Below are 22712 nucleotides of genomic sequence, written 5' to 3'. Positions count from 1 at the left end.
GTGGGGGCAATAAGCTGACTTTGTATAAAAAAGAACACCGCTGGGGGGGCCCCCCGAAAAGCCCAACTAAGCAGGTATATACAAAAGTATGAAGGCTATTGCTTAATGCATTGTAAGCCACCCTGAGTCTCCAGAGAAGGGTGGCATATAAATTGAACCAATAAATAAATAAATAAATCATAGGGGTGGAATGGATTTCAGAAGACATTAATTGTTTTCTCTGTCAGAAAATTCCTCCTTACTTCTAGGTTGGGTCCGTTGCCACTCACTGCTTTCTTCAGAAGCATTTTTCTCTCTTGCCAGGTGTCTATTTTTTTCCTCATGGATTCCCACAACCAAACAGAAGAGATGGAGTTTGTCTTACTGGCATTCTCCATATTCCAGAGGCACCACATCCATTTTTTCTTGGTGTTCCTGGCTGCCTATTTGGTCACCCTGCTGGACAACTTCATGATCATAACCCTGGTCCTCCTGGATTCCCGTCTCCACACCCCCATGTACTTCTTCCTCAGCCAGCTCTCCTGCTTGGATATTTGTCTTTCTTCTGCGGTGGTACCAAAGATCCTGGTGAACCTCCTACGCCAGCAGTACACCATCTCCTACGAACAGTGCCTGGCACAAGCCTTCTTCCTGATTGGATTTGGAGGATGTGAGCCGGCACTGCTGGCCGTCATGGCCTATGACCGCTATGCTGCCATCTGCCAGCCTTTGCACTATGCCCACCTGATGAGGAGCAAGTTGTGCGTCCAGCTGTCTGTGGCCATTTGGTTCTGGGGCTTCCTGGACTCAGTTATTTATGCTGCTCTGGCCTCCAAGTTGGATTTCTGTGGAAACCACCAGATTCTTCATATCTGGTGTGATATTCCTCCACTACTGAAAATTGCCTGTTGGCTTTGGGGTTCTTAATCTGCACTTATCTTTGCCCTTTTCCTTAAGCTTTATTTGTGCAGCAGATCAGCGTCAATAAGCTCTGATTCTCAGGGACAGTGATGAATGACGAATTGCCCAATAAATTAAGGAAACTGGCAAAATTTCCACCACCAACTAAGCTACCCAAATAAGAAATAAGGTTAACTCAAAGCAAGATGGGGGAGACTTCTGGAAGAAGGTTTTTTTTTAAAAGAATAATATTGTAAGCTGCCCAGGGTTGCCCTGTGGGAAGATGGGCAGCCAATAAATTTGATATTTGAGAGAAAACAATTAACGGCTTCTGAGATCCATTCCACCCCTATGATTCTAGGTTCTATAACATTTTACTGTAATGTGTATTTTATACATTGATTGTATTAATTTCATACAGATGTGACTGTATCAGTCCTAGATTGAAGTTGAGGGATGTTGCTGGTTTTTGTGTGTTTAAACTGTGCCTATGTGTGCAGTTAATCCCCTAATCATCGGGATTGCTCTTCTTTGCACTTTTTCCAGACTCTCATCTCTTTTTTATAGTGTGGTGACCAAAACTGGATGTAGGATTCTAGATGTGGTCTTACTAAGGCTTTATAGAGTGTATAGTATTAGTACCTGAGAGGCTGTCAGAAAAGAGGGGGTTAACTTATTCTCCGAAGCACCTGAGGCCAGGACAAGAAATAATGGGTTATGGCTGGTTTTTTGTGCATTTCAACTGTGCCAATTGTCAACTCTTGAAACGGTTGCAGTTGGCTTTGGGGTTCTTAATCAGCACTTATTTTTGCCCTTTTCCTTAAGCTTTATTTGTGCAGCAGATCAGTGTCAATAAGCTCTGATTCTCAGGGACAGTGATGAATGACGAATTGCCCAATAAATTAAGGAAACTGGCAAAATTTCCACCACCAACTAAGCTACCCAAATAAGAAATAAGGTTAACTCAAAGCAAGATGGGGGAGACTTCTGGAAGAAGTTTGTTTTTTTAAAGAATAATATTGTAAGCTGCCCAGGGTTGCCCTGTGGGAAGATGGGCAGCCAATAAATTTGATAATTCTATAAATGAATGAATAAATAAATCAAAATGAATACCTAGCGCAAATTCAGCTGAGACCCTACCCGAACAGATTCAGATTTTCCTAGGAAAGGGGGGGGGCTTCTTTGTCCTTGGCTCAGGGGTCATCTTCCCCAAACCACCTTCTAGTATGTGGGTCCTAATACAATGCTCTTGCCAGCCCACTGAGCTCTAGAATGTGGGTCTGAAGAGATGTCCTTTGAGTGCCCCAGGATAGCCCGCCTTGCAGCTGATGGGGCTGCCACCTGCCATCAGGTCAACAGCTGCACCAACCAACACCCAGAGGAGGTGGGGTCTCCCCTCGGCTGGATGCCTTCAAGGGGGTTGCTACACAGGAGTGTTTCTGTGGTGCTTCCCTTTGTCTTCCTGCACCGGTCAAGAGCCACACTGGATGACCTTAAGGTTCCCCTTCTAATTGCAGGTCTCTTTCCCTGACCATGGTAGATGTGGAGACACACTCTATAAGTGGGACAAAATACACTCATTATACACTATAATGTCAGAGTATGGAAAGAGAGCCTCCAGGGGAGATATAGGAGAATGTATGATGGAAGATGGGGGGGGGTGGCCACTCCCAGGGAAGGGGGGCTCCATCCCTAAGACCGATCTTGTGGTCTGGGTTTAGGCCAGTCCTTGTTCTGAATTGGTCACGCTTGTACGTCCTTTGAAAGGGATGGAGACACCTCTCAACCTTCTCATCTGCCAGGAGTTTGAGCCAGTTGCATTTAAAGAAGTGGTCAAGGAGCTTTTGACTTGGCCTCCTCTGTGCTGGGCCTTTGTCCCTCCTTGCTTTGTGGAGGCCTCCTGGAAGGTGGCATGTGGCTGGATCCAAGAGGGGATTAATGCCTCTTTGTGAGAGTTGAAGAAGATCATCCAGAAGCTACAACTGGTCCAGAATGCAGCATTAGATGCCATGGTTGACTGTTCCAGGTTGGCCCATGTAACCCCTCAGTTGCTCAGCCTCCTGCTTTCCTTTCTGGTGCTACTCAAGGTTCAGTTGTTACCTTAAAGCAGTGTTTCTCAACCTTAGCAGTTTGAAATTGTGTGGACTTCAACTCCCAGAATTCCCCAGCCAACATAGCATAACATAGCTGGCTAGGGAATTCTGGAAGTTGAAGTCCACATATCTTCAAACTGTCAAGGTTGAGAAACACTGCCTTAAAGCCTTATGTGACACAGATCCAGGTTATCGGTGGACAGTGTCTCCTTAAGGAACTCCTCACACGTAGGATGGGCACCTAGTCCTTTCTCTCAAAGATTATTTTTATGGGTTCTAGGAAATGAGTGAGTCTTTTGGGGGGCAGCCCCTGCCCTAAGGAAGCTCCCTTCCCCTTGTAATTAGAATAGAATAGAATAGAATAGAATAGAATAGAATAGAATAGAATAGAATAGAATAGAATAGAATAGAATAGAATAGAATAGAATAGAATAGAAACGGAGGTAGAAGGGACCTTGGAGGTCTTCTAGTCCGACCCTCTGCTTAGGCAGGAAACCCTACACCACTTCAAAAAATAGTTATCCAACATCTTCTTAAAGACTTCCAGTGTTTTACAACTTCTAGTGGCAAGCTGTTCCACTGATTAATTGCTCTAACTGTCAGGAAATTCCTCCTTAATTCTAGGTTGCTTCTCTCTTTGGTTAGTTTCCATCCGTTGCTTCTTGTCCTGTCCTCAGGGGCTTTGGAGAATAGCTTGACTCCCTCTTCTTTGGGGCAGCCCCTGAGATATCGGAAGACTGCTATCGTGTCTCCCCTGGTCCTTATTTTCATTAAACTAGACATACCCAATTCCTGCAATTCTGCAAGCCTCTGCCCTCCTGGCCTTCCAAGAAGCACTTAAGAGCAGGATTCGCACCCAAGTGCTGGGAGAAGAGGAGAAGAACAGGGGAAGGATCACATGAGGAATCCTCCATTTGTGCCACGTTTTTAATGGTTATTTCGTAATAGGTATATGTTTTATAATTCATATTGTCATAATCGTTGCCAACACTCCTTTCTCAAGAAAAGTATTTTCCCCCACCCACAGCAGAATTCCACCCCCTGCCTTGCCTATAAATGCCTCCGTTCCCTTTGCTGGAGGGAAGCCTGGAGTTGCCACTGAGCAGACTTGCTACCTGTGGAGGCAAAGGGACAGGTGAGTTCAGCTCTTCTTCCTGTGGACACTTGACAGGTGAGGCCCCTGCAGCAGATCCCTCCTGCTTCTCTCTCTCCATCTGAGGGGACCTCTTGCAAGGGGCTGCAGGCGAAGTCCAGGTTGCAGCAGGGGAACTGCAGGAGGGTCCCTCAGGCAAGGAGGAAGAGATCTATTGGGGATCTCTAGGGGAGAGAGAGAGGGAGGGAGGGAAGGAGAGAAGGCACCCCTTCCCATTACACAGCAGTGTACAATCCACTGTGTCCCACCAAGCTTGTTGAATGACCAAGGAGGAAGAAAGGGGGTTCAGCTGGCAAGAGAAAAAGTGCAAAGCAAAGTGTGGGACCCCCAGGTTGGATGTGGGGTCCTCCTTCCTGAACAATCCCTCCCAGCATCCTTGCTCCCCCTTCTTCCCCTCCCCTCTTTGCTCTTCTTCTGCAGGGAAGGAAGGAAGGAAGGAAGGAAGGAAGGAAGGAAGGAAGGAAGGAAGACCATGGGGCGATTCACCTTCCTCAGCCTGGCCTTGCTGGCCGTGTTCCTCTCCCTGAGTGGTGAGTCCCAGCAGGGTCTCTGGTGTCCGGAGAGACCAAAGCTCTTGCATTTGATCAAGCCTTTCCTGATTAGCCCCTCTCTAGTAGATCCTCTCACTGGAATTGCTTTTATTCCTCTTTGGCTGCTAAGTAAGAGGCTTCAATCACGGCAACGGGAACCAAAGTTTATTCAACGGAGGTGTTTTGTTATTGCTCTGAGTAACTTCTTCTGTCAAAGGGAACATTTTTTGCAATCTGGAAATGAAGATTAATCTCAGATGATTAACCAACTTCAGTCCAGTTGCTGTGATTTAACCTTTTTACATACTTTTGGCCTGGATGATTGAGTCTTCATTTCCATACAGGACATCCTCTTTGGTTTATTGTGCAATTTAGATCCCACCTTCTCTCTCTGCTCCAAAACACTGGGACTTTTGCAACCATGGAAACAAAGCAGAATTAATACAATTGAAATTCTGAATCATTAATTAACAGTTAAAGTTTAGCGAAAGATCTGTCCTTTTTTATACTTTAAAAAGCTGCTTTGATAGTGAGATGGGCAGCAAATAAATTTATTACACGAAGAAGTAGAGTTGAAAGAAGTAAAAGCCGAGTGGGGTTAGGATCCCTGTCTGTTAGGACCCCACAAGAGCGGAGACCCTTTCCCAGGGACCTGAGGGCTGAGGATCCAAAGGGGGCATCTTCAGAAGGAGCCCTCCTGGGCTTGAATAGTTACGGATCATCCAGGAGGCCAGTGCAGAGCCTTCAGGGGAGACCCACTAGATCCCTGTACTTTGCACCAGTCAACGGCCTGGTTCTTGAAGGAATCCATTTTACAGTTTAGCAAAGTTCAGGGAACGATAGACCAACAAAGGCAGAAAGATTCACACAAGACTTGCAGCTTCAAGGAAATTATCCAAGGCCAACCCTAACCAAGCTTTGGGCCATCTGCAGATGCAGCCACTGTGTCTGAGGCCCAAGTCAGTTTCAATTCCCTGCCATCAAAGATGTTACTAATTCAGGAGGTTAAGCCTGTTCTGCAGACCCAGCTGTTTTCTCCTCCTCCTCTTCCTTTTCTCCTGGCCATCTTCTCACTGAGCTTCTTCTCTTCCCATACAGGAGCCGAAGGCTATCGTTGTCCTGTCGATTGGCTCCCCAGGAATGGGCTTTGCTATAAGCTCTTCAGTAAACACAAGACCTGGTTAGATGCAGAGGTTAGAAGGGCTTTTATCTTGGCCCCGGGGGAGGAAAAGTCTAGGCAGACCCTCCAGGTCCCCTCTGGCTGGCCTGAAGTAGAGGGCCCTTAGGCTGGGTGCATGAAAAGGGAGCAAAGATCATGATTTTAGGACAGTCTGAAATGCAAGTATAATGTATTATGGTTTGGGCAGTGTCTGTTGGGCAGTGTAAGGGGCTGGAGGCTAAAACATATGAAGAACGGTTGCAGGAATTGGGTATGACTAGTGTGGTGAAAAGAAGGACCAGGGGAGACATGATAGCAATCTACCAATATCTAAGGGTGTCAGCGTTCCAGCGCTGACATATCAAAGGAGAGGAGAAGCTTGAACTTTTGCCTACTTAATTCCTTTGAAGATTCTGTTTCCTCGGAGATGGGAGGAGGGGGGGGGACATTCCTGTGATCTGATGGAGATGGGATGAGGAGAGTGGCTTGGAAGATAGCCAATGAGACGCAGAGAATTGGGGATCAGAAAGGGAGGGCTTGGGGGGCAAAAATCAGTGCAGACCACGAAAGAGACAGGGACAGATCACTATGCTCAATAAAGAGAAAATTTCCTCAAAGATTGGCAGTTTGGAAATTCATTTATTTTGAGATAGCATCAAAACCTGACAAAGGGGCTGCCACAAAGAAGAGGGATGTGTGTATGTCAAACTTTCCCCCAAAGCACACAAAAAGCAATCGATTGAAGCAAATCGAGAGAAGCAACCTAAAGCTAAAGAGAAATTTCCTGACACTGAGAACAAATAATCAGTGGAATGGCTCCTCTTCAGAAGTTGCTCAGGGTGCTCAGTCACTGGAGGTTTTCAAGAAGAGATTGGACAGCCATTAGTCTGGAATGATCTAGGGTCTCTGCTTGAGCAGCCTAGAAGACCTCCAAGGTCCCGTCCAACTCTCTTAATCTTTATTCTGTGTTGAGCATTAGGGTTGAGTGACCATCTTGTAGACAAGAGATTTCAAGATGTTTCGCTGGCAACTCCGGCTGGCATCTTCAGACTGCCTTGCCTCTGAAGTGATGGGCATCTCAGATTGTAACTGATGAAATGGGAATTTAAGTCGGGAACTGATCAAGAGCTGCAGACTCCAGTGAGGAAATCTGCAGGGTTCAAGATCATGGGTAGGACCATGCAATCTGCTCTTGTCTCACTTGCACAGTACAAACACACCTGTTTCTTCTCTGCTGGACCAATGGCCTTCCTTGTGGTTGCTCTCTCTCCCAGATGTTCTGCAGGAAATACAAGCCAGGCTGCCACCTCGCCTCCATCCATAGCGATGCAGACTCCGCTGACTTGGCCGAGTATATGTCTGACTATCGCATAGGTCAGGGACACGTCTGGATCGGACTGCGGGATACAAAGAAGGTAGGTCCTTTCTATCACTCGTGTTCATAAATCCATACAGGAGTGGCCAAAATTGTGGAAACCTTTTGGGGAAAGCGTATTTTCTAAAACTAGCTAATAATGCCACTTTTTTGGGGGGAGTAGTACCATAAAATTATATATCAATGGAAAAATAATTGAATCAAGAATGTAATGCAATAACTTTTATGAAGGATTTGCTATTAGAAGAGCAGTTACAGTGTAAAGAAGAAAAATGAAACATGTAGAAAAAGTGAGATATGCAAAAATGATCACCAAGTCTGTTAATCCTTAGTTGGGTAACCTTTAGCATGAATGACGGCCTTACAACGTCTTCCCATGGAGTGAACCAAGTCTTTGAGTTCTGCAGCTGTTATCATGTGAAACCAAGATTGAATGATGGCTTCTATGAACTGGGTTTTATTGCTGGGTTGCTTCTGACTGGCAAGTTTCTTTAGTCAGCTCCATAGATTTTCCATTGGGTGAAGGTCTGGGCTATTCCCAGGCCATTCCAGCAGTCGAATAGGATTATCTTGATACCCTGGCCCCCTTCTCTCACACTCAGCTGCTCCTTCCATCTGCTGTCTCTTTTTGATCCACTGAATTCTTCTGGTTGGAAGTCTGGTGAGCCGTTAAATTAGGGACTGCAGGGATTCTTCCCTGCTTTTCATTTTGTGCAGTTTTCCTTGTTTCTGTTAGCAGCAGACTTTCATCCTGTGCTCAGTTGTATTTTCAATTCCTGAAAAATGCTGGGTCCTATGCAAAGAAGAGAAATCACCCTGGAATTGGGCTCAATTCCTGGTGACTTTGTGAATAGAAATATTGATTCCTGGCAATAACACAGAAGTAGGTTCTGCCTCCCAGTGGGATTCAAATTTTTTTACTACCAGTTCTGTGGGTGTGGCTTGGTGGGTGTGGCTTGGTGGGCGTGGCAGGGGAAGGATACTGTAAAACATCCCATTCCCTCCCCACTCCAGGGGAAGGTTATTGTGAAATCACCATTTCCTCCAGATCAGCTGGGACTCGGGAGGCAGAGAATAGATGGGGGCGGGGCCAGTCAGAGGTGGTATTTACTGGTTCACCAAACTACTCAAAATTTCTGCTTCCGGTTCTCCAGAACTGGTCAGAACCTGCTGAAACCCACCTCTGCTGCCAACACACATACAGGTTTCCAAGATGGTTTCCATTTTTTTAGTGTCTCGGATAGTCCGGGGGTTTTGCTGACGGTCTCCCACCCAGGGACTCATTGATCTTGACCCTGTTTATTGTTCTAAGATCAATCAATATCTTGCAGGGTTGCCATCATGTTGAGCATGAGGTACAATGGCTCTCAAGCTGAGCTGGTGACTTCCTGGACACCTCCAGATAGTTTTCTTCTGGGGAGTTTTTCCCCCTGCATCTCCTGATCGCCGCATCCAAACATTCACCAGGTTTAACTCGGTTTAGCTGTTCCAGATCAACTGAGATGGAGGGAGAGATGGAGAGAGACAGATGTTCTGTTTGGTCTGATCCTTAAAACCTGAAAACGTTCCTCTCTGACCTGGGCCCTGAGGAGCCCCTTCCTCAATTGTCCAACATGGCTTCTTTCTCATCTTAGAACTACGTCTGGGAGTGGACAGACAGATCTAGAACCGACTACCTATCCTGGGCGAAAAATCAGCCCGATCACTTCCAGAACAAAGAGTTCTGCGTTGAGGTTGTGGAGTTTACAGGTAAGCCAAGATGGTGGTGAGATGGTTGAGGTGCAATTCCAACAATGAGGACCCATGGGGTCCATCTTGGAACATTTTACCCCTTGGCAACTCATGGCCATTGTTTGTTTTTTCTAAAATAGTTCTGTAGCAGTGCAACAGTCAAATTAAAATTATACTAACATGAAGAACATTTAAACCAACCAAAAGCTAGCAGCAAAGTCAGATTTCTGATTTGGAATCAGCCCATCTTGGGGGAAATGCCTGGCCTTTCACGATTCTACCCAGCCAGTCCAACCACAAGGGAAGTCAAGTAATGTTATCGCACAGAGGTCAAGAATGTTCCTCATAGTGACATTGCAAGGGCTCCCCCAGTCCTGTTTATCTAGGAGGCACCTGGTTACCTGACAGAGGGAGGCTGGTTTGCTACCTGAAAGTTGGATAAATCATTAGTGTTGCTGCTCTTGTCATCACAACATAGAACCACATATGGGCTCTTACATGCATCTGTCCGGCCTCACTCTTTGCCTTCCTCCAGTTCTGCTCCATCCGACTCTTATGTCGCTTCATCCCTCTGAGCTGCTTGGTGAACATGGTTTATCCCTTGGCTCAGTGAGCTGTCACAGTCCACATTCTGTACAGCCAAGGGAACACAAAATGCCCACGGGACACACCATTAAAAATGGAAGCCATCATTCCATCATAAGACTGTGAAGTGTTATAACATAACACTTCATGTACACTGCACGAACCAGAAAGAGGGCTGAGAAAAATATCTACAGACCCCCACCTCCTGCCTATAAACTGTTTCAGTGCCTTCCCTCAGGATGCTGCTATGGGGCATTGCATGCCAAAACAACTAGACAGTTTCTTCCCCCATGCCCTCACTCTGCCAGACTCCTAATTCCCACCGCACTGATTATGCCTAAAGAGATTTCCCCATGTGGTAAGCTGTATTGCTACAATATTATCCTTCTCATCTGCTCATCTTTCTCATCTTCTCATCTTTTCTACTGCCTTCTCCTCTTGGTATCTTATGATTTACCTCTTCTTGTTATATATTACGATTAATGATTGTAACTATGATCTATTACATATGACCTATCACTTTCTTCTTTATACTGTATGTTACACCGAGAGATTATGCATCTGGGAACAAATTCCATGTGTTTCCAAACACACTTGGCCAATCAAGAATTCTGTTCTGTTCTGTTCTGCTCCGTTCCATTCCGTTCCATTCCATTTTAATAAACTGGAGTTGTATGTGAAAATTATTACAAGCTCCACCTTAGCCTGCTTTTGAAAGGCCACAATTGTCATAGGACATCTGCGTTTTGTGCTTTCTAGCTTAAATCTCTCTCTCTATATATATATCACTATAAGTATATAAAAAGTCTGCCTCACCACGGTCAGAGGATTTTCAGTCACTCATAAAGTATATAGAAGAGAAATATTGAGACATGGCCCATCCAATTAGAAACCAACCAAAAGAACAGCCTAAAAATTCCAGACTAAATGAACAAAAGAAATTTGAAGTCTAGGTAAGTTACTTGGGTTACAACAACCCATCAAACTCCAGATGCGCTTTAGCAGGTGAGGGTCTCCACCTGTGGCGGCCTCACATCCTCCTGCCAATGAGGGACAATCCCCTTGAAAAGTTCTCAGGGAAACTTTCTCATTTGCTACTCAGGGTATCTCCAGTGGAACGATGACGACTGTGATGCCTTGCGTCCTTTTCTGTGCCAATGCAAATACTAGTGGAAACGGCTCCTTCGGTTGCTCCAGAGGGAGTGAAGCACCTGGTGAATTCTGGAGAAGCAAGGAAGCCCTCCCTGCCCACTGAAATCTCCACTCTGCACCCCTTCGCTTCATGGATGCTTTCTGTAGCTTGGATCTGACTTTGCTCCTCCTGATGGGCCAGGAGATCCAATAAATCAGCACAGTATGACTGGCCTCCTTTATTCTGCAGAGCCAGGAGACTGTTGGGGGTTAAAGCTGCAGACTCTTCTGCATGGGAGGGCTTGGCCTCAAGGTGTGGTTGGGTGGGGTGTCTCATCAGAAGGACCATCCATTGATTCTACAATGCTCCCTTGCACGTCCACTTCGTTTGAGTTAGAGGGTTGAGAATCTGCTGGGCTTCAGCCCCACTTTCCTGTGATTTTCCAAAGCTGATTGCAGGCCCTACGCTGGGCACAAATGCAGCTGCCTGCTAGAAAGGCTATGGGGGTGGGATGATGTGGGGGGCTCCAGGGAGCTGGGGCTGTGCTAAGATAGTCCTTCGAGGCTGCCAAGATCTGAAGCTGTTCTGGATGACACCAAAGAGTCTCTGTGTGGGAGGTCACTTCTTGGGTGAAACCTTCTTTTCTGCTTTTCTTCTAATCAGAAAATAGATAAAATCTGCATGGGACCATCCACAATTCATTGTCTTGAAGGTTTAAATCCATCCACAACATAAACACCATCCCTCTCCAAAGATCCTCGGCTCTTCCTCAGTTGCCATTGAGGCCCATCTGACCTGAGGGCCACATTATCTACTTCCACAAGGGACGTTTCACACTGACCATCCATGAGGTTTCCTTGGTCAACTGCAGGAGATGTTTCTCACTGCCTTCTCCCATCCGTATGAATTGTTGCCTCACTGGAATCACTCAAGCGGCCATCTCCCTCTACCATCTTCCTCCATCTCTACGGCCAAAACAAAGGCAGCTGCTTGGTTTAGCTGGGCATCTGGGATGACCTTCACTCTTGGGTGACCCTGTAAGGAATGCCAACAATCCCAGCATCCTTTGCTCATCCTTCCCAGGAACACCCCACCAAAACCAGAACCATAGCAGGACATGATACTCATAGTGAAGTGAAACTTAGCTGGTGACCTTCATTGTGTCATTTAGGATTGTTCAATACAGGATTGAAGGTCACCTGGAATCAGCAGAAATCCCTTCAGTGGGATGGGGAAATGGCTGCTGAATTCTGGGATAGTTAGGAGTGCAGAAAATACCCTTGGATTAACAAATAAAATAATAAGATAAGATAAGATAAGATAAGATAAGATAAGATAAGATAAGATAAGATAAGATAAGATAAGATAAGATAAGATAAGATAAGATAAGATAAGATAAAATAAAATAAAATAAAATAAAATAAAATAAAATAAAATAAAATAAAATAGGAGGAAGGTGAAAAAAGCCACAAGGACTTCCCCACAAAGAGCAAAGTTTGCCTTGGTGGAATTTTATTTTTAAGCAGTCCTGGCAGACATTGATACGCAAACCAAGAAAAAAGTTGATCCACCCAGGTGCCATTCAAACACAAGTAAATGTCAACAATAGTTGAAGCTGTATGAAAGCAATGCAGTCATCACCCACCTGAGACCTTTACACGGCAGTAAAAGATCATAAACCTCAAACAGTTTCAGTCTTTACTCATTGATCGGGGCAACAGATTTCAAAAACTTTGAAATAGTTTGAATTGTATAGCTCAATAAATACCCACTCTCGGGTTTTGGTTGCATTGGTCCTAACACAATGTACTCCTTCATTACTGGTCCAAGAAGCCCCTTCCAGCCCCTTCCATGCCCACAGAACCCACAGGACATCAGACGCTCCCTTTGGCTCTGCTCTCAGGCTGGCCTCCGTGGCAGTGGTGGGATTCAATTTTTTTAATACCGGTTCTGTGGGCGTGGCTTGGTGGGCATGGCTTGGTGGGCATTGCATGGCATGGCTTGGTGGGCATGGCAGGGGAAGGATACTGTAAAAATCCCCATTTCCTCCCAATCAGCTGGGACTCGGGAGGCAGAGAATCGATGGGGGCGGGGCCAGTCAGAATTTTTACTACTGGTTCTCCGAACTACTCAAAATTTCCTCTACCGGTTCTCCAGAACTGGTCAGAACCTGCTGAAACCCAGCTCTGCTCTGTGGGGAGGCAGGGGGGGATTTTCCAGAGCACAGGACCTTCTGTTCGGGAAGCCCAAAAAAGAAATCCCCCCCGACTCCATTGAGGTAGGGAAGAGGTACTTTTAGCGAGTTTGAAATGATTGTTAAAGGTGTTCAAGGATCGAGCCCAATAACTCCATCATACAGGTATTCATTTAATCAGAAGTCTTTATTCATAACATGTCTCTTCCTTACAGGTGCTGTACTGGAACTGGCTCTGGACCGCATGGTTGGACCTTAAGTACCACTGGGGCGGGGCTAAGGTAAGGAGGGGTCAATGGGTTAGGGTGGACCCTGGGGATCGATCTCACCAGCCCCCTGTCTCCTGGCCTGGGCATGAGGTCAGGTATTTATATGTGACAATGATAGCAGCAAAAGCAAAGCAAGATCTGAGCCAAAAGGCAGGAGAGTTACATGTTGAAAGTTTCCCCAAATCCCTCCTCCCAGGGACCCAGACTGAACGTCCAATCCATGTCCTGTATAGTGTCATGTGAAGTAAATCCTCAGGTATTTTCGTCCATCTGGAGTTCTAGGATGGTTGGCCTGTAAAGAACTCCACTCAGCAGCGCAGTCATTCCAGAGAGCAAACCTCCCTTTTAGTTCCCATGGACCTTCATCACACTAGCTCACTTCCCAAACCGCAGTGCCACCCCCCCGCCCCTTACTATGGCAGCCGATAGTAAGCATGCATCAAAGGGAAAACCCATGGTAAAGATCTCGCTGACAAAAATAAACGGAGCTAGTCATGCCAAGACTGAATTTACTTGAACTTCTGGCCCATCAGGATGAGCAAAATCAGATCCAAGCTACAGAAATCAAGCATTAAGCGAAAGGACGCAGAGCAGAGGTTTTGGAAAGGCTTCCTTGCTTCTCCAGGCTTCATCAGGCGCTTCTGCCACTCCAGAGCAGGAGAAGAAGGAGTTGCACTAGAATCTGCACTGGCAGAGGTACGCACGGGTGGACGCACAGCTCTCGTCATTCCAGTTCTTATAACCTGGGCAGAAAAAGGAGACATTTTGCAGGGATTCCCTCAGAGTCCTAGCAGAGCATTTTCATGGCTCCTCCCTCCTTTGCAGGTGGACCTGAAGGTCCCACAAGTGAAGGACCTCACTGGCTAAAATGGGCTTGTGGTTCAGCCGATTGTTGTAACCAAGGTAGCTAAGAAATCAGAATAAATTACTTGTGAGAGATCTCTACTACTCTCCCTTTATTTCTTTGTCGGTACATATAAACACAACACAGGATACGACAAGCAGGATACGACAAGCAGGCTTTGCCTGTCAAGCTCTGCTCAGCCACAAGGGGGCAGCCAAGGACCTGAGATTTTGGTCCATCGCTTTGGCAGGTCAAAACTGGGTGGAGCATGGATTCCACTGTCATATGACTGTTACATGGACCCTATTTTCCCGATTTGCTAAGGACCTCCCTGGATGATGGGTGTGGGAACTGGTCAACAAAGGCCATCAGTTGCCCACTGTTGGGTGTCCCAAGATGGACGAAATAAGTCCTTCAGGGGTCTTGAGTTTGGGACCTCCACATTCTCCTGGTTGTGCAGAATAAAGGAGGGCAGTCATGCTAGGTAGATTTTATCTGACTTTCTGGCCCATCAGGAGGAGCAGGGTCAGATCCACGCTACAGAAAGCATCCATTAAGGCAGGGGTTCCCAACAGGGGGTGCGAGACGATATTCCAAGGGATGTGATAACTTGGGTTTAGAAGTTTCAAAATTAAAGCATCTATGTAAAACTCTATGCATATAATTATTTCTTTAAGGGGGGTGAGAATATATCAGAGGGGTTCTAGGAGTGCGAGGTATAGAAAAGCTCGGGACCCCCTGCCTTAAGGGATGGAGTGCAGAGCAGAGAGTTTTGGCAGAGCTTCATTGCTTCTCCAGACTCACCAGGTGCTTCGCTCACCGCAGAGCAGGGAAAGGAGCCATTTGCACTAGAATTTGCACTGGCAGAGGAAAGGATGCAAGGACTCGCAGGGCGTATCGTTCCATTTCTTGTAACCTGGATAGCAAAAGAAAAAGGTTTGCAGTGACTCCCTCAGAGTCCCAGAAGAATATTTCAGTGGCTCCTCCCTCATCTGCAGGGGGACAGGAAGGTACCACAGGTGGAGAACTTCATGTGCGAACGTGGGCTTTGGATTTGGCAGGTTGCTGTAACCAAGATAGCTTACCTAGCCAACAAACCAGGATACGGCAACCAGACTTTGGCTGTCAAGTTCTGCTCAGCCACAGGAGGGCAGCAAAGAGCTTGAGTTTTTGGTCCATCTCTTTGGCAGGTGAAAAGCGGGTGGAGCTTTCCCTGACATGACTGTTACATTGCCCCTCCCCCCTTTTTGTACCCTGTGTGCTGAGGGCTTCCCTGGATAACGGGTGTGGGAACTGGCTTTCAAAGAGGCCCCTCAAGTAGACATCGTAGCTTGCACAGAAGAGCACGGGCATGCTGTGGTTGCAGCTGTGATACCCTGGGCAATTTGTATCATTGTTGGCTGGGACGGTCCTGACTCTCAGCAGGGAACTCTGCTTTTAGCATGGATGCAAGTGAGGCTGGCAGCCTCACCTGCACCGTCTCTCCTTCACTGCAAAGCACATCAGGAAAGCTTACATGCTGAGCCCTCCGTGCGGATACTAAACACTAAAACCGTCTGAGATTCTTCTGGCTGCAATGGGGTAGAGCTTTGGTGTATATTCAAGCAAGAAAAGAAACAACAAAAAGCCAAATGTCCTGTGACAACAATGGCCTTTGGGAAGAAGGTTAAGATGGAGCTTATGTGATGATGGTCCTGTAGTGTTTCCAATCTCACTTGGCCAGTAAGAATCCCTACGCTCAGCTATGCTATTTTCTCCTATCCTTTTCTCTATTATTCTCTATATTCTATCTCATCCGCTGAGAAACCAAGGGATCAACAAAGATCGTCAGTTGTCAAGGGGTGAGCATTCCAAGATGGATCACGTGGGTCCCCACCATCTTGCCATACCTGCCGGGCTCCAGAGGTGGACACAGTGCTCTTTGTTGAAGTCGTTGTTGGGCTCTCCTGGATTCCAGGACAAGTAGTTGATGGAGGATCTGTCTGACCACTCCCAGGTGCGTTGCTGGAATGACAGGGGAAACACTTTACCCAACATCAGAGCCCAGGTCAGAGAGGAATGTTTTCAAGGCAGATCAAATATATCATCTCTCTCTCTCTCCCCCCCCCTCTCTCTCAGAATAGAGCTGGAAGGGACCTTGGAAGTCTTCTAGTCCAACCCCCTGCTCAGGCAGGAAACACTATATCATTTCAGATAAATGGCAGTCCAGTCTCTTCTCAAAAACCTTCAGTGATGAAGCACCCACAACCTCATCACTGAAGCAAGTCGTTCCAGAGTTTGTACATTGTGCTGTACAAGTGAGACAAGAGCAAGGATCAGATTGCATGGTCCTACCCACGGTCTCGACTTTGTTGAACCCTGTTCACTTCCTTGCTGGGGTCCGCAGCTCTTGATCAGTTCTTGACTTAAATTCACATTTCAGCAGCTACAACCTGACATCCCCATCGCTTCAGAGTCTGAATGGTCTGGAGATGCGACCACAGCTGAATGGACCTCACCCTTCAATCAATCAGAATAGAGATGGAGGGGACCTTTGAGGGCTTCTAGGCCAACCCACTGCTCAGGCAGAAGGTTCTAGATCACCCCGGACAAATGGCTGTCCGGTCTCTTCTTAAAAATCTCCAGTGTTGGACATCCACAACTTCTGCTCCACTGGTTAATTGTCCTCACTGTTAGGAGGTTTCTCCTTAATTCCAGGTTGCTTCTCTCGTTGAAGAGTTTCCATCCGTTGCTTCTTGTCTTGCCTTCAGGTGCTTTGGAGAATAGGTTGATCCCCTTGCCTCTGTGGCAGTCCCTCAAGTACTGGAATTCTGCTATCATGTCCCCACTAGTCCTTTTTTTCTCTAGACTAGCCATACCCAAGTCCTGCAACTGTCCTTCTTATGTTTTGGTCTCCAGGCCTTTAATCATTTATCATCCTCCTCCTCCTCCTCCTCCTCCTCCTCCTCCTCCTCCTCCTCCTCCTCCTCCTCCTCCTCCTCCTCCTTTTCTCTCTCTCTCTCTCTCTCTCTCTCTCTCACACACACACACACACACACACACACACACACACCTTGGCTAAGAAGAGCTTAGCTTAGAGCAGCTGGTGAAACTTGAACATTTGGATAGGTGACAATCATGAGATCCAGGAAAAGAAGACCCCAGAAGAAAACCACCTTTAGATGTCCATGGAGTCACCAACTCAGCTTCAGAGCCACTGTGCCTGATGCCCAGCCTGGTGGCAGCCCTGGACAATACTGATCAGAGAGATAAATGGGATCAGAACCCATGAATTCTGGGGTGGGAGAGCATCAGCAGAATCCCAGGACTATCGGATATGCTTGGAAGCTGAAAAACATCCTGGGAATTTGGGCGGAGAGGAGGACCTACTTCCGTGTGATTGACAGTAAATAGTCCTTGTATTAGAGAAAGTCACTGGGAAATGAGATGACTTCCAAGGAAGTTTTCCTTTCTTTAACACGGTCAGTATAAGAGCCATGGTGGCGCAGAGGTTAGAATACAGAATTTGCAGGCTAATTCTGCTCCCTGCCAGCAGTTCAATCCTGACCGGCTCAAGGTTGACTCAGCTTTCCATCCTCCTGAGATTGGTAAAAGGAGGACTCAGTTGGTTGGGGGCAATGTGTTGACTCCATAAACCCCTTAGAGAGGGCTGCAAAATCGCTATGGGGCAGTATAGAAGTCTAAATGCTCATGTTAGGATCGAGCATTTTTCAGGCATTGAAAACACAATATATCTCCCTCTCTCCCTCCCTCCCTCCCCCCTCCTACTTCTGTATTGTTGCCAGAAAATGACATTTCTACTCAGGAACTTATCAGGAACTAAACTCAATTTCAGGGAAAGTTCTTTACTTTGTATATATATATATATAGAAAATTTGTATGATTATGCATTTTTCAGGAATTGAAAATGCAACAGAGCACAAGATGAAAGCCTGCTGATAACAGAAACCAGCAAAATCTGCACACCCCCAAAAGAGGAAGAAGGAACAATCCTCCCCGGCCAGTCCCTGCAGTCCCTGAGTTAATGGCCCACAAGAGTTTCAAGAAGATTTAGAAGCCACCCAGTGGGCCAAGGACAAGTCCAAGGCAAGAGTTTTTATCAGAGAGATCCCTACCCCCCATTTTTTTTGTTTTTTTTTAATTTGATTTATATGCCGCCCTTCTCCGAAGACTCAGGGCGGCTTACAATGTGCTCAGCAATAGCCTTCATCCTTTTGTATATTTATACAAAGTCAGCTTATTGCCCCCACAAACTGGGTCCTCATTTCACCTACCTTAGAAAGGATGGAAGGCTGAGTCAACCTTGAGCCTTGGCAAGATTCGAACCCTGCAGTAATTGCAAGCAGGGTCTTGCAATTACTTAATAAGCTTAATAACAGGGTGCCTTAAACCCCTGTACTACCAAGGCTCCATTGAACGAGCCTTCCAAAAGCCCCTTGGAAATGGTAAATATGGATCTGGGAACATTATCAGCAGAAAGAGACCTACTTTCCGTGGATCACGCAGTCCAATCCAGACATGGGTTTTCCTTGTGAGATAGTCAGTGATGTACTCAGCCAAGTCAACTCCTTGATCTATGCTGTGGATGGAGGCGAGGTGGCAGCCTGGCTTGTGTTTCCTGCAGGCCATCTGGGAGAAGAATAGAAAAAGACCCTCGTTCAGCTGAGAAGCAGACTTGTGGGCATGTGGGAAAGAGCCGAGAGCTGACTGAAGGGTCCTAGCTACCCATCCAGGGGTGGGCTGCTGGGGTTTGCAGGGGTTCGGGAGAACCTCTAGCTAAGATTCTGTGCTTTTCAGAGAAACCCCAAATCCCACTCCTGGCTGACCCTGCCAATCTCTCCGTGTCCCTCCCAGGAGCCCCAATGTGGCCCATTTTGAATGCAGGTAAGTGCAGGGCATCTGTGGAGGCTTGGAGAGGGCAAAAAAATGGGCCTACTGGAAGTTTGGGAAGGCCAGAAATGGGCCCGTTTCCAGCTTCCAGAGGGCCTCCGGAGCCTGAGAGGCCATTTTCACCCTCCCGGAGGCTCAAAGAAAACCTCCAGAGCCCAGGGAGGCCAAACACACACACACACACACACACACACACTGCTGTGGTTCAGGAGGGCAACTGGCCCACACAGCAACCAGGCAGAAAACCCCTTGCTAAATTTTTTGAAACCCATCCCTACACCCATCTTGATTCTGTTGACCCCTGAGGATGTCCTTGCTAGAGTCTTCAGCTCTTGAGCAGCTCCTTACGTGTGCACCTGTGGATAAATTGTGAATGTATTCATTGGTTAAAGTCTCAGATCCTCATCACTTCAGAGGCAAGGTGGCCCCAAGATGTCTGTTGAGGCCAGCCAGAGTTGGTGGCAAAACCTCTGGAAGTCTATTGTCTGGACGGCGTTCACTCAACACTGCACACTGTCCATGAAAGACTATATCTGTTTGAAAGCCCATATTTTCCACAGATACTTGCATTTCAGGCTATCCTAAAATCATGCTCTTCACACACCCTTGACTCTGCCTACACTTCTCTGCCTGAACTAGGAAATTCACAAGTACACAAACACTTCTAACCTCTGCATCGTTCCAGTTCTTTATTTCCTCGAAGACCTTGTAGCAAAACCCATTCATGGGGAGCCAATCACGAGGACAAGAACAGCCTTTGGCTCCTGTGTGGGAAGAGAGGAAGCTGAATGGGAAGATGGCCAAGAGAAAAGGAGGAGGAGGAGGAGGAGGAGGAGGAGGAGGAGACAGCTGGGTCTGCAGAAGAGGCTTTGTCTGCTGAAGTAACAAACATCTTTGATGACAATAAATTGAAAATGATTTGGATTACAGACACAGCAGCTGCATTTGCAGAATGTCCAAACTTTCCAATTAGCCATGATGAATTTCTTTGAAGCTTCAGGTCTTGTGTGAACGTCTCCACTTCTATTGGCCTATCATCCACTGAACTGTGCTATAAAGCCAGTAAACGGACTCCTTCAAGAACCAGGCTGTTGACTGAGGCAAAGTATAGGGCCCGCGTGGGTCAGTCCCGGAGGCTCCGCAGTGGCCTCTTGGATGACCCATAACTGCTCGTGGGGCTTATGATTATTTGTGGGGCAGCCCCCTGCGGGGAATGGGAGGCACTCAACGTTGAATGATAAATGCATGAATGTTTTGCCAAGTTTTCAACCAGTGGAACCGCTTGTCACCAGAGGCTGTGACTGCTTCAGCGCTGGAGGTTTTAAGAAGGGATTGGACAGTCATTATCTGAAATGATAGAAGTTCTCCTGCTTGAGAAGGGGGCTGGACTGAAAGGCCTCCAACCCACCCCACCCCCACCCTGCCCTATCTCACCTTGTGAACCTCCCTGAGCCGGTCAGACTTAGCAACAATTATCCTTAATTTGGTTGTAATCCATCCAGACCGCTGCAATGTGCTTTCTGTGGGGCTGCCCTTGAAAGCCTCCTGAGATGGGAATTCCTGCAGAAGGCAGCAGCCAGGCGGGTCCAAAGCAGGGGGATCAGGTGGTTCTGTCCTAAAGGGTCTCCACTGGACCCCTGGATGCCCCAAAAGTGCTGAACTATAACAGGATGACAGCTGAGTGTATTGGGGTCTGTCCCCCTGCCGCCCCCTGCCCAGGAGAGGCCCTTCTGAAGATGCCCTTGCTAGAGGCTCAGCTCTTAGCTCCCTGGGAATGGCTCCAAGGCCTTCCGTGCGTCCCTCGGAGAGCAATGGTGGGGTAGAGAGCGGCACTCTACTGTTAATTTTTTTAAAACATTTTACTGATTTATGTAATAAATTTATACTATTGAACTGACTTCTTCATGAGAAAAGGACACGTCTTTCATTAAACCTTTAACTATTCATTAGGTTCCCAAGTCTGAATTTCGATTGTGTTCGTTTTCCTTCATTTTCTATTAGTCTGTCGAGATTCTCAGCCATGGTTGTCCCAAAGGGGCTTTTTCAGGAGGCAACTGGACTTTCTTGGTTTTTTCTTCTGGGGAAAAAAAGCACCTTTGGGACCACCATGACTGGGATGACTGAGAATCTCTGCAGAATTTTGGCTGTATAATTTGGGACGGAGAACCTTTGAATGGTGTGGGAGTAGGAACGGATTTCCAGAGGAAAAATTGAAGGCTACAGGAACCATTAGCACTACTCAGCTGAGGACACAGAGAAACCTCCAAGTGCTTCAAGGACCCTCTAAAAGGATGCAAATGACCAACTGTCATTTTCTAGGATGGCAAAAGTCCCGAGTCTTGGAGCAGAGAGAGAAGGTGGGGTCCAAATTGCACAGAAAGGCAAAGAGGGATAAAAGCAACTTCAGGGAGAGGAAGGATGCTGGGAGGCTCGAATCAGGAAGGGGTTCAGAGGCAAGAGAATTGGCCTCTCCGGACACGAGAGACCCTGTTCAAACTCACCATGTATGGAGAAAGCCACGACCAGCAAGCTGAGGGTCACAAAGATGAATCGCCCCATGGTCTCCCTTCCTTCCCTGCAGAGAGGATCGGGGAGGAAAGGAGAGTGAGATGGGTGGGAAGTCCAGCCTGTGACCAAGCTGGGGGTCCCACACTTTGCACTCTTTCACTGGACCCCGTTTCTCCCTCCTTGGTCATCCAGCAGCCGTGGTGGGTCACAGTGGATCCTGCATTGCCTGGAAAGGATCTCCCTTGCATCTCTTTCTCTTCCCCAGGGGCCCCTTGCTCCCTGCCTCCTGCAGACCCCCTGCTGCAACCTGGACGTTGCCAGTAGCCCCCTGCAAGAGGTCCCTTCAGATGGAGAGAGAGATCTGCTGCAGGGGCCTCACCTGCCAGGTGTCCACAGGTGGGAGAGCCACAACTCACCTGTCCCTTTGCTTCCTTGGGTAGCAAGTCTGTTCAGTGGCAACTCCAGGCTTCCCTCCAGCAACAGGAATGGAGGCATTTATATACAAGATAAGACATGGGGTTGGTCTTTCTAGGGCGGTCAAAGGGGAAGGAAATTTTGCTTCAGAATGGACTTTTTTCCCCAGGAAAGAACTCGTTTGCACTAAAGATTTAGCAATAGATTAAAAACACCAACGTTGACTTCCTGGCAATGACTTGGACTTAGACATTTACCAGCTGGATACCCATCCTTCGCTATGAAACTATGTGGCTGGGCATGATCAATGGAACCAACCAGTTCTGGAATAACACCTGGATAGATTCCACCATGGATGTCCCTCTCATTGTCATCATCACCAACAAAGGATGCCTGGAGAAATGAAGGCTGCTGATGAGCCCCCCCCCAATCCCCCCCCCCATGATACCCCCTATCCTGTGGTAGACCTGCCCCTGCACTCTGAGTGTTTTGGGCATATTTAGCGGTAGGTGGCCTGATTAATGTAGGGGTTATTATATGCATACTTTTCTGCAGCCTCTCTATTGATTTCGGGATGACTTGAATGATACTTTTTTGCAGCTTCCGTTACTTGTGCTTTCCTAATCACATCTGTAAATCTTTTCCTGAGTTTTTTCCCTGAATACCCGTGCTCCGCTACAAAACTATGTTATCGGGCTTGATAAATTGACACTTAGAGTTTGAAAATTAATGAGTAGTTAGGATCGTCCTCTCATCTCTCCTTCTCTCCCTCAGTCTAGCTCCACAGAAGTCTCTCCTATCCCCTTCTCTCCTTCAGGCTGGCCCGACAAAAGCCTCTCCTCTCTTCTCTCTCAGGCTGGCCCCATAGATCCTCTCCTCTCCCCTTCTCTCCTTCAGGCTGGCCCCATAGATCCTCTCCTATCCCCTTCTCTCCCTCAGCCTCACCCCACAGAAGC

At 47.1% G+C, this 22712-nt stretch overlaps 3 protein-coding genes across 3 annotated transcripts; 2 read left to right on the top strand and 1 right to left on the bottom strand.

Annotated features, from left to right (window-relative positions):
* The first annotated feature begins 321 nt into the window (after positions 1-321).
* Positions 322-906, top strand: LOC132710959 (olfactory receptor 4E2-like). The gene has a single exon (XM_060688609.2). It carries the CDS (start codon positions 322-324, stop codon positions 904-906), a length of 585 nt encoding a protein of 194 aa, XP_060544592.2.
* Positions 907-4073: 3167 nt separating this feature from the next.
* LOC117658395 (C-type lectin BfL-1) lies at positions 4074-10865 on the top strand. The gene is made up of 6 exons (XM_034406527.3): positions 4074-4107; positions 4546-4655; positions 5754-5848; positions 7089-7229; positions 8824-8938; positions 10608-10865. Exons 2-6 carry the CDS (start codon positions 4598-4600, stop codon positions 10673-10675), a joined length of 477 nt encoding a protein of 158 aa, XP_034262418.2. The 5' UTR covers positions 4074-4107; positions 4546-4597; the 3' UTR covers positions 10676-10865.
* Positions 10866-12999: 2134 nt separating this feature from the next.
* Positions 13000-21777, bottom strand: LOC132711111 (C-type lectin mannose-binding isoform-like). Its single transcript, XM_060689255.2, has 7 exons — positions 21759-21777; positions 21336-21409; positions 19504-19598; positions 18433-18573; positions 15834-15948; positions 14749-14860; positions 13000-13843 (listed from the first exon to the last, which is right to left on the bottom strand). Exons 2-6 carry the CDS (start codon positions 21391-21393, stop codon positions 14793-14795), a joined length of 477 nt encoding a protein of 158 aa, XP_060545238.2. The 5' UTR covers positions 21394-21409; positions 21759-21777; the 3' UTR covers positions 13000-13843; positions 14749-14792.
* Between the last annotated feature and the right edge of the window lie 935 nt (positions 21778-22712).

This window comes from Pantherophis guttatus, chromosome 7 (genome assembly GCF_059756535.1).
Source record: "Pantherophis guttatus breed Tessera chromosome 7, ASM5975653v1, whole genome shotgun sequence".
Classification (NCBI taxonomy): domain Eukaryota; kingdom Metazoa; phylum Chordata; class Lepidosauria; order Squamata; family Colubridae; genus Pantherophis; species Pantherophis guttatus.
The sequence above is the reverse complement of the archived record's forward strand: the minus strand, read 5'-3'. Positions and strand labels throughout refer to the sequence as shown.